Genomic DNA, 12,022 nt, shown 5'->3' with positions numbered 1-12,022 from the left:
CCGGGAAGAAGTAGGAACAGACATAAAGTATGCTATGTAACAAAACAATCGTCAATTTTAAAGGCAATAATTAACCGAAATAAAACAATGGACAATTAAATCATATTTAGCTGGATACCAACATTTTAGCACGTATAGAAATGTTACCAGCAGTTTGAGATACATTTACCCAAGCATGTGGTTTTCTATCAACCCCTTTACCTATATTCTCCCTTCTATTTATAAAACTGCAATAAAAAAAACAACCGAACTCCTAAAAAAAGGAGGAGGTTCTCAATTTGGATGTTTTTTTAACGTTTATCAAATAACACAGGTAGCGGCAACCACAGTCACCCGAGCCTGTCGAACACGACGTCTATAAACTCGATAGCCACAGACGTCACGTGCACACATCTGCCCGACTCGCTGGACGCTAAGATCGAGTCGTTACTGCGGGACTGGCATCAGAGTCCCGATCTGTTGTTCTCTATACACCCTGTTGATGGCAGCTTTCTTATATGGTGAGTTAATTTTAAGGAAATTTGTCTTGTGTTAAATGGAACAAGTCAGTCTTAATATGTATTGATTTGTTTCTCCACTGCTTTATGGCGTATGTAAGGATTTCTGGCTACTGGATGCTACCCCAATCTATGTACAAGGCAGGAATTGAAGACCTATAATGTTTTCTATGTAATCTCCTGTCCTGATAAGTGTTGGTCAGGAAGTTCGAGTAAGTCAAAGAGGTACAACGCTACACGCATTTTTTGTACTTAACAAAAATGTCCATTTGCCTATAACATTCATACTATGTATTGCATACTCATTATTTTGAACGTGTGACATACTCTAGGCATTAATTTCTCGAACTTTCTTAATAAATAAGGTTTTTTTTTACCACAATTGGCTTTACTAAAAACTATCGACTTTCTTCACCAGGGTTTGCGAATGGCTAGACGAGCTACAAGCGGGTGCGATCCGACAAGCACAAGTATCGTTCTCAGCGCGAATACCATCGGCGTTCCCACTAGGAGACGCCACCACTATGTGTACCCCGGCCGCTTTGTACCATGCCGCCGCACAGCCGCTGTATGTACGACATAGGACTAAGCCGGTTATGCCAAGTAAGTATACTACATGAATTTGGTGAAAAAAAAAACACTTAAAATGAAGCCTCTTTTCGGTTTTTTGTGTTGGATTTAAAATTGAAAAAATTAAATAAGAAGTCAATATTTAAAAGTGCTTTACAAAACCTTTAATATGTCTTATGTAGTTATTAATGTTTCAACATAATAATTGTGTGAATTTATAAAATTTTCTTTACTCTCTACCTCTCTCTCTCTAGTATCTCTCACTTCTTATTACGTCTTTATGTGATTAATAAAAAAAAAAAACTAACTTTGCAACTATGTATATGCAATTGTTTATAACAGTGGGACCGCAGCCTCCAGAAGCAGTGACGACGCCACTGGCAAGTGTACAGGAAGAAAAAGAAGAAGCTGAATGGCCTCAAGGCGAAGAACAAAATGAGAATCAGGAAAATGGTAAGGTTTTATTTAATTAATGTTATAAACGCGAAAGCTTGTGTGTATAGATGTTTATTTCTCATTTACGCACATTCTACTGAATAAATTTTGATGAAACTGTTCAGTAATGTTGCGTATACATCAGAATAACACTTACACATAGCAGTTACGTCTTTTAGCGAAGCTAGTTAGCATTAAAACCAACACGAACATCTCGCAAAGCACTCTCGATCAAAGAAAGTTTATAATTTGACATCAACGTATTATTATGAAACAGTATTTTTCAAATCTAATCTGTACCGTAAACTATACTAGATATCTTAATTCTGTCAAACAGGTAATAGAGAAGAAAATAACAATGAAATGCAACGCAAAACAAGTGTAGCCACTGAAGATTTGGGGGAGAATCAAGAAGGCGACGTGTTAGACTCGGCGCCCGTCATATCTATGGTCACAAACCATACTAACGGCACCTTGAACCTGTGGCAGTTGACCTTCGATGATAAGTCCAAGTTTTCACAGGTGAGGAATAGAAACTAAATGTATATGCTCAGCTTTTATAATGGGCGACTTTGCTGAGAAACCATTTTGAGTCCTATACTAAGGTAGTTAGGGCTAAAAGTCGTCTAATTTTCATCTTACCATAGAGTCTATATAACAGATTGAAATATTGCATTGTTGATGGACATGTTTCAAGATTGTTATCTTTTGTTCTTACAGGTGCTATCAATAGGCCACGCTTCGAGAGCTTCAGGCCATAGGTTTAGAGTAAACGATATTACATGCCATCCAGTATTACCTCTACTTCTTACTACAAGTCATCATAACATATCTGGTAAGTTTACTGATGATTTAGTTTGAAAGTGATATTCTGTTCTATACCAGGTCTTATGAAACCTTGAGCTTTTGCACTCATGAAATATTTGTGCACTATATAAATAGGTGTACTACTATCAACTTGTCTTTAATTAAAAAGGAAACAATAGCTATTAAGAATTTAGTCTGCTTATTTAGTGACTTGTTACTAATTTAAAATCTGGGCCGATTAATGCAAAAAAATATATACCGAGATACTTTGGGTGTAACAAATTATTTAATACATAATATTGGGTTCTATTCACCAACATAATTTAATCACCAACCCGCATTGAGCAAGCGTGGTGATTAACGCTCAATCCTTCTCCGTGAGAGGAGGCCTGTGTCCAGCAATGGGACGATAAAAAGGCTGTAACTAACTATTGAATTTTATTATCCAGATAGTGAACGCGACCACCACAAGTACGACGATGATGCTGCCGCGGGCGGATTATGTTCGGAACTAATAATGTGGCGCGTAGAATGTGTGGGCCCGCTCGGCAAGTCGGGCGGGGTGTCCGAACTGGCGAGAGTTAATTCACCTCATCTGTCCGCCTTTAGTAATGTGGCCTGGCTGCCTACTTTATTGCCTAGGTAAGTATATAATTTTAACAAACAGTGAACGGGATCACCACAAATACGACGACACAATAAAACTGATTTTATCGACTCTCAAATGCCTTTATTATCCGTCTTGCATTATAGTAGGAAGGTTTGCTGAATACGTGACTAAAACTACACATCCTACATTTTTTATTGATGATCAGACACTTATTTTTTCCTTCTTTTTCCTCAGCACAACACTCGGCAACCTATCAAATTCGCCGTCGGCATGTTTCGTGGCGAGTGACGGCGAGAGTTTACGAGTTTTCCAAGCCGTGATCGACGCTCGCACATTACTGGCAGAAATAGCCACTTCGGAGAGACGACATAAAGATGTAATGGTAATTACTTATCTCACTACACAGCAGATTAGGGCGAAAAACAATTGGCAATTTCAATTAAAAATTGGTATCGATTTAAAATTGAAAAGAGAACTCTAATTGGCGCTAGTGTAGTGTGCCTTCAAAATTTTTGTCACGGATAGGCACACTCAACAAAATTTTATCTTTATTTTTATGGGTGTTGCTTCATTTTTGCGTAAGATTTTTGCAAAAATCAACTACTGGGGCAGGAACGTCCTTATGTCGATATATCGATAAATTGTACATAGTTGGACTTTAAGTAAATACTACACGGTTGGCTATGAGATTATGTTGAAGACAAATGAAGCATTACTATTAGGTTTGATATAAGAAAACCCTAGTCTGGGTTTAGTTCGCCTTTGTACATCATCTTCTACGAAAAATATTGTGGGTATATATAAATAATACATGCAATAAAACATGAAAAAAGTATAGTAAACTTACGCAAAAATGAGACCAACACCTTCAAAACCTATTCTAACCTATTTCCATCACTACAGCACGACACAATGTCGATGTCATCGGAATCAACTCTAGAAGAAGGCGGGGGTATACCCCTACACGATCGTATTAACATCGTCTCGCAACAGTCGACGGCTCGTCCCGGCGCCATCATACAGTTGCATGCGATAGCTGACGCCACGCATGATTGGCATAATACGCAGCTACTGCACGTGTTTCAGGAACAACTTATTACTGGTGAGTTGAAGATGAGATGTTATTGTTGTAGGGGTCATTCGGATAACTTAATGGTCGTCAAGTTGGCGCGAATCTCCGTGTCTAGTTTTCGTTACGCGAATAGCCCCCCTGTGTAGTTCCTTTTTTCTATAGTATGCAAATATGGATCATTCCCTTCTCATGCGGTCTTTGGATTCGATAAGGGAATACTAAATTATACTCTTTTTTCTTTTAGAGATTTTTATCGCACGGTTCAAATAAAATTACAAGAGTATATCTGCCTTATTTTTTGTAGCATATAATGCAGCCTATACACTAACATCTATCGATATATAAATATCGATAGTTTTTCTGCCGACATAGGATTATCGATAAGCTTTTACATCATGTATTGCACATGCTATATTTCCACAATAATATCTCCATTTCACATGCAGGTGAACGCACATCAGTAGAAGCAGAAAACTCAGACGCCAACAACGAGAATTCCGAAGTGAACACCCTAACAGAAGTCGGTTTGGAAGCCATAGTGGACTTGCGCAAAGCCGCCGTGTTCAACGAACCGTTCTATATAGTTGTGTTGGAGAGAACTGATGGGGGTTCTACCGTGCATATGTGGAGGCTTACCGTGTCGTCGCAGGCAGATCCTAATGGTAAGTAAAGATATGCACTCCTTCTAAAGTTTGACAAAAAATAAAGTGGTCTTATAAGGGTTCTATTTTTGTTGTTTCTATTTGTCTTTTTTTAGGAACGGAAAGTAACGTAAAAAATATCAATTTTCATCGATTTGTTTTCATGTATAAAATTTAAATCTCAAATTAATTCTTGACTGTCAAGTCATACCTACTATACAAGCTGTTGTTTTGCATCCGTGCCATAGATCAGGAGGTTGACATTAAATACGTAAATAATCGATTTAAATTACGGTAGATGGGATAAACCTAATATGCGCTGCTTTTTTCGATGTTGTAATTTTATGGCATTTCAGAATTCAGCCCACGGTTCAACACAAATCATAACAGAATTGCCCCGCGGCCACAGTGTGTGCGTGATGGCAGCTATGTGTGCGTAGACAGAGAAAACTACTCTGTCTACGTGTGTGCGTGAGTGTCGATGTGCGAGTGTCTTATCTACGACAGGACAGAGCGCGCGCGCGAGCGAGCGAGACCGAGTGATACGCGATAGCAGTCGTTTTACCTAAATTTGTTTCGAAAATCACCTAGGTACATTATTGTCATTGTCATTAACTTCGCTTTACTTTATCACATAGCGTTAGCGCACAAAATAAACAGTCCTTTAACGTGTTCTGGGGGAGTGTTCACCTGCTTAGTACCTAATAGGAAGTAGACTCCAGTAATTCTTTGTGTAGGTACCTAGGTACACTGTTTTGTTTTGTTTGCTAACAAAGTACTAACACCTTATTATTATGCTTTATTTTTACTAACAACTCTACTAACGTTTTATTTATTTGTAAAAGCTATGGACAAAATGTCTGAAATAAAGATAATTTAATTAATTTATTGACTCATTTTTGAGCATAAATGGAACACGGAAATCTTACAAATCACAGTAATACTAGTGCTAGAAAGGAAGTTCACTGACCCGTTAACAGCTGATTGATAACATGATTGTTTTGCCTTTATCTTTCAGCATAAAGCTTTCGTAAGTTAAGTAAGATAACTTCGTAAAGTTCACTGACCCGTTAACAGCTGATTGATAACATGATTGTTTTGCCTTTATCTTTCAGCATAAAGCTTTCGTAAGTTAAGTAAGATAACTTCGTAAAGTTCACTAACCCGTTAACAGCTGATTGATAACATGATTGTTTTGCCTTTATCTTTCAGCATAAAGCTTTCGTAAGTTAAGTAAGATAACTTCGTAAAGTTCACTGACCCGTTAACAGCTGATTGATAACATGATTGTTTTGCCTTTATCTTTCAGCATAAAGCTTTCGTAAGTTAAGTAAGATAACTTCGTAAAGTTCACTGACCCGTTAACAGCTGATTGATAACATGATTGTTTTGCCTTTATCTTTCAGCATAAAGCTTTCGTAAGTTAAGTAAGATAACTTCGTAAAGTTCACTGACCCGTTAACAGCTGATTGATAACATGATTGTTTTGCCTTTATCTTTCAGCATAAAGCTTTCGTAAGTTAAGTAAGATAACTTCGTAAAGTTCACTGACCCGTTAACAGCTGATTGATAACATGATTGTTTTGCCTTTATCTAAGTTAAGTAAGATAACTTCGTAAAGTTCACTGACCCGTTAACAGCTGATTGATAACATGATTGTTTTGCCTTTATCTTTCAGCATAAAGCTTTCGTAAGTTAAGTAAGATAACTTCGTAAAGTTCACTGACCCGTTAACAGCTGATTGATAACATGATTGTTTTTTTACCTTTATCTTTCAGCATAGTTTTCGCAGTAATTGTGTTTTTATGTTTAGGTTAAATTGGTTGATTTTAAATTTTCCTTCCTACTTAACGGGCTTAGGACCGGCAATAATACCTACCTTAGCTGGTGTACCGATCTACCAAGTTTGATAACATGTTTGTCTACGTTAAATGGAAATGGAAAGATGTGTTAGTTAAGTGTAGGTACGAGGTGCTTCATAATCCCCTGAGTGCAGATCTTGTGCCTTGCGGTAGTGGAACGGGTGTAGCTGCTCGTTCTTCAATAGGCGCCACACTGTGGTGTGGTGCACTCCAAACCGCCTACCAGCATCCCGCGTGCTCGCCCGCGGTTCCCGCTGGAAGTACTCCAGGATGTCTTCCTGCAAGGCGACAGGCAGGCCTTCGCTTCCGCGACCTTGAGCGTGCCGGGGAACTTCAAATTGGCGATGATCCCGCAGTCTCTGCGTAGCAGCCAGCATAATCCTCCGTGATGGGGGTTCCCGGTCGGGAAACATTTCCCGGAACATTCTTATTGCTTCACGCACATTATTGTTACTGATGGCGTACAGGCGGACCATCTCCACCAGCTCGATGTTAGTGTAGTATTCCGTCATCGCGCACTTAGTACCTACACTTCGCGGAACTCAAAGCGCACGTACGCAGCGGCGGCGGCGACATCAAACACACTGCTTGCCGTCGGCGCTTGTTTGGTCCGGCTTCAAGGGCGCGCGGGGAGCGGCTAGGCGAGTGTGTGGGAGTACTCGCACTGTGATTGGGTGAATTTGGGTAGGCTGGATGATCTACGATTTTTATTGAACGATCGTTGCGAATGCCTTGTGCATGTATCGATTGCGTTTGTGTGAGTGCGCAGCGCGGTTCTAAGGCTAGTAACTCACGCGCCGAATTGAAATACGGCTGGGTTACACTGACGGATATACGTAAATAAGATTAAAATAAGAAAAAATTACATATCCATTTTTTTGTTGATTTGGGTCGAGAATCATTAGCATAATTACGTCCTTGACTATGGCACGCATGCAAATCAACAGCTTGTATACCACTAGAGAAATGATTATCCTAATGGTGATTGATACAGTTTTCGCCAAACATGTGGTCGGTTCCCAACTAATGACTGAGTCCAAGTACACGAACGTTACCTAACACAACATTACATAACCTTTTAACGGTTTTTGGGCAGTATCGTGCGACGTTCCGAAGCGTCAAAAAGGTTGACGCGAACTATAATTCTACAATTTCTTTTAGATGACCTCACAAACAGTATGATGTACGTGCCAGACAGTGCGTTAGTGCAGGAGGATGAAGGCGAGTCGCGCAAGAACTCCGTCTCAATGGACAACGACCGCGCCCCGCCGCAACCTTTAGCTCATTCACATATCTCTATATCTACGAAGAAGGTACGTCGTATTATCTATTAAACATGTCTGTATTATTAGTATAATGTGCTATTTAAAAAGTTTTTAACATGACAGAAATGTGTGTCTGACCCGTGCCTCGCAGGACACGTAAAGCCGACCGGTCCGTGAATGCTACTCAGTAGAAGTCGTTGTTAGAATTCCACGTTAGAGGCCGATTTGAGAAAACTCTGACACTAGGGCTTGATAGGTGATCAAATCTGCAGCTCACTTGATAAGAAGAAGAAGTATCGATGGGTCATTGTTTGAGAAAATTATGTTTAAATATGTTTTTTCCCAGGTATGTGAATGCCCCTTGTCGTTACCGGATGGAGTGGATGTAATTCACGCCACGCCCGCGGCTGGTCATCTGAGCTCCGCGTCTATTTACCCTGCTTGCTTAGCGCCCTATATCATGGCTACTGCCTGTTCTGATAGCACTTTAAGGTAAGAATACGAATAAGTAACTATAGGCCCTTTTCGATTTCAATCTATCGATAGATCTCATCAAATATCGAATTATCGATTCGAATTCACTCTATCAATATCGCAACTTTAGTATTTTTTTGTCTTTGTATGTACTTACTCAATAAAACTTTTAGGTTCTGGAAATGTCACGTAACGAAAAATGACGATGACGATTTCGATTATACATGGAAGGAATGGGAAATGATGAACAAAGACCAAGAATCTGCTATCGACATTCCAGGCAAGTTTTAGCTTCAAACCTCATAACTTTTCCTAAATACCATAAGTCCAGCACATATTTAACAAAATATATAATATACTTACATTATATTTTTCCTCAGGTCAACCCCTCCACATTAGCGCAGCATATTCAGGCAGAATCGCTTGCGCATACAAATGTGGTCGTTCATTCACTCGGCCTAAAGGCGGTACCACAACCAACAGCACAAGTTCCGACGCTCGCTTCGTCAACCTTTGCGTGTGTGTGTACGAGTGTGAAAGTACGGGAGGGGCCGAATGGCTTCTAGAAGATACGATACCTTTGAGGAATGTTAGCCTACCCAGAGTTGGGGTTTGCACGGATACGCAAATAGATCTGTCGTATCTTCATGATACGTCGTTCATGCAGAAGAAGCAGAGGTTGAATCAGGTTTGTAGAACAATAATATTTTTGTTAATTTCCCATCCCGGCTCACACAGAAAGTTATCGCTTACCTATGGAATTCAGAAATATTTTTCAGTCATGTGTACAAATTTTGTCTTAATAACAAGAAACACATTTAAAACAACAATAGACCAATAATTATTTTTAAACACTTCAGTGATTATTTGTATATAATTTTTATTTATATATATTGTTTATATTTCCATTAATTTCCAACTTTTAGGTACTCCAAACACTATCATCAGACGAGAGCCGCAGCAGTCGCAACGGCGAGGGCGACACAGGCAAATCCGCCGGTCTACTCGCGGTACCCTCCTTCAGTACACTCCAATCTTTACGTAAAAGTATTATGGAGAATGGCAACACCTGTCCTTTGACGCAGAAGCACTTGGTACAGTTAGACTGGGTCTCTAAAGAAGATGGCTCCCATATTTTGACGGTGGCGGTCGGGTCAAGAGTGCTGTTGTTTACGCCTGTGTCTAGTGATTTGGCTCAGGCTAATTTGAAGGTAATTTTGTGTTTCTTTTATTTGAATACTTACTAGCTTTTTCCCACAGTTTTACCTGCATTCTGAAGAAGCTATCCAGCCCCCAAATAAAAGCCTATTATCGACTACTGGGTTGGAACTAGGTTTAAATGCCATGGTGCATAGTTAGAAGTGATACTAACATAGATTTAGGTTGTATTTACTAACAAGTTTGGTACTATATAACGTATATAGTGTATTTTACTTTTAAAGGTATATATCCATGTTCCATTGTTGCCTGAATGTAAAACATTAATTAACCATTATAAACCAAATTGCGCTCTGAATATAGGTACTCAGTATCGCATTTATAATACTAGTAACATTAATACACCGTGACATTTTAGTCGTCTTACAACGGCAGCTCACTTCATGTATCCAATGACTAGAACACGTTCATTAAAAAAATATATATATTTATGACATTTGAATAATTCAAAAATAAAAATAAATTCATTATTATGACGCATGACATAGATTATAAAAACACCCTGTAGTGAGCGCGGCCCGAGTCTTGTATCAATGGAGCGGCGCGGCGCGGCGTCTTTATCAAAGTTCATTCACCCTAGCGCAAAATAAGTTTCTTACTATTGCAATCTTAATGTTCTCATTATGTAGCAGTTTGTAAACTTGCACTCTTACTTAACTTGTAACACTTAATTCCAATTCTTCCTTCATACTTTTACGGGCTTAGGACCGTCAGAAACATTTTTCGTAATAAAACCAAAACAAAGTGATGTAAGTTGACAATGACGTACCTATTATTATCAGGCCTCTGTCACTCTCTGTACTCGCGCGCGATAAATGCCTACCGCTCGCTGGGTTACCGGTAGCCCCACGCGGCTCAGGGCGCACAACAGTCACACGCGCCGCGCGCGCTCCAATATTATTATTTTTATTTCGTGCGGGTTGATCACTCCTCGGTTCCGTAACATTATTAGATTGTTAGGCGCAGCGTACAATCTTCTTGCTTCCCTTAAATTGTCACCAGCTATTGCGTACACGCGTACCATTTGTAGGTACTCGATATTCGAGTAGCGACGGTTCCTATCACTCATCATGCAAGACGTATACCCTATTCACTCGTAGCGATCGCGAACAACACTTGATTACCGGTAGTGCGCGCACACTTCCACTTGCGGTGTTCGGACGGCAACTGAGCCTCAGAATGACCTTTAAAACCTATTTTTAAGTAAAAGGCGGCATTTATCAAAGTCCACGTGGACTCTTTGAAAAGTACCGTCGTCGTCTTTGGCGGTGCCGTCGTGCCGCTCGTGGAATGAATCTCATTGGATGACAGTCCACGTGGACTGTGCTAGATTGGCTTACGATATTTTGTCTCGTAAAAAATGGAGATGGAACGATCACTCGACTCGAGCGCTGGGAAGGTACCTACTTTCTACCGTTTGATACGTAAACATTATTAACAGGATGTTTCTTATTTCTAATGTATTATTTATTTTTCTTTGCACCTAATATCTTAATTAATGCTATAAAATTAATAATCATGTCTAGTGGTATTTTATGTCGGATACATTCAGTGGACCACCTTTGTAAGACGACTAAAAAGTCGCGGTGTATATTTCTTATATTTCTAGGCAATGAAAGAATCGATAAGCAACAACCGTCCAATCCTTCGCAAGGCATCATCCCTCGCCGCGCCACTATTCGTCGAAGAGATTCGATGGATGCAACTCAGGCGCATAGAGCTAAAGACCGCTGATGGTCTACCACCGTTGCCCATGCAAATATCCTGGGTTAGGGACGGTATATTAGTGGTGGGTATGGACTCGGAAATGCACGTCTACTCGCAGTGGAAGCCGGAGAATCCGCAGAATGCTTCTGGAATGATGGGTGCACAGGTATGAATAGTTGTACGATATTTATTGACCAATTTTGATGTACTTATTTGTATTATGAAGGTCTCTGATTAATATATCTACTTTTTTATCTGTATTTTGAAGCTCGCATATGTGGTTGTTTTTTGACCGAGGTTTTCAGTTCGACCGCGTGAATATTATGTAATCTTATGTTTTAATATCGAATGATCAATATATCAGCCAACATTATATTCCAATATCAAATAATCATAAATAGAGCGCTTATGTTATTTGTACAGGAACTGGAAGAAGGCAGTGAATCCCGCGCACTCCGCGACTCAGACTTGCGCATATCGGCGCCGCATCTACAACGCGTGTCTTCTATCAACTTGCAATTATTGGAGCGCGATGCTAGGAGACGAAACAAAACTCAACCGGATCAACCTCAGGTAAATACAGAGGGTTCAAAAAAAAAAAAATAAAAACAAAATTACAAATAGAACGAAACAAATAAATAAGCATGTTAATAATTTAAACGCTTTGGATTTGAATTATCTGCTGTTCCCAGTATTTTATTTACATGTTGATTTGCTTACTAGACAGAATTTCTACATGAGCCTCATACAAGAAATGTCCAATTCCTATCTCTGGTACGCAAAACAAAAGGTGCAGACCTATAGTAATGGGAAATTCCCTAAAACAATACCCTATCGTGTTTTTCATTCATTTATTTAATTTGA

At 39.5% G+C, this 12,022-nt stretch overlaps 1 protein-coding gene across 7 annotated transcripts in view; it reads left to right on the top strand.

Moving 5' to 3' along the window:
* LOC124637173 (dmX-like protein 2) overlaps positions 1-12,022 on the top strand; it is a 63,105-nt gene that overhangs the window by 10,467 nt on the left and 40,616 nt on the right. For 5 of the 7 annotated variants that reach the window (XM_047173530.1, XM_047173531.1, XM_047173526.1 and 2 more), the window contains exons 11-26: positions 314-500; positions 916-1,100; positions 1,410-1,520; positions 1,840-2,024; positions 2,223-2,337; positions 2,759-2,951; positions 3,154-3,301; positions 3,823-4,021; positions 4,438-4,653; positions 7,656-7,807; positions 8,106-8,251; positions 8,407-8,513; positions 8,614-8,921; positions 9,160-9,444; positions 11,061-11,324; positions 11,582-11,731. In XM_047173530.1, the coding sequence (XP_047029486.1) occupies positions 314-500; positions 916-1,100; positions 1,410-1,520; positions 1,840-2,024; positions 2,223-2,337; positions 2,759-2,951; positions 3,154-3,301; positions 3,823-4,021; positions 4,438-4,653; positions 7,656-7,807; positions 8,106-8,251; positions 8,407-8,513; positions 8,614-8,921; positions 9,160-9,444; positions 11,061-11,324; positions 11,582-11,731 (2,951 nt within the window). The remainder of the gene's footprint in view (positions 1-313; positions 501-915; positions 1,101-1,409; positions 1,521-1,839; positions 2,025-2,222; positions 2,338-2,758; positions 2,952-3,153; positions 3,302-3,822; positions 4,022-4,437; positions 4,654-7,655; positions 7,808-8,105; positions 8,252-8,406; positions 8,514-8,613; positions 8,922-9,159; positions 9,445-11,060; positions 11,325-11,581; positions 11,732-12,022) is intronic. The other 2 variants (XM_047173532.1, XM_047173528.1) reach the window with 1 other exon arrangement.

This window comes from Helicoverpa zea, chromosome 15 (genome assembly GCF_022581195.2).
Source record: "Helicoverpa zea isolate HzStark_Cry1AcR chromosome 15, ilHelZeax1.1, whole genome shotgun sequence".
Classification (NCBI taxonomy): domain Eukaryota; kingdom Metazoa; phylum Arthropoda; class Insecta; order Lepidoptera; family Noctuidae; genus Helicoverpa; species Helicoverpa zea.
Note: the sequence above shows the minus strand (reverse complement) of the source record. Positions and strands in the feature narration are given on the sequence as shown.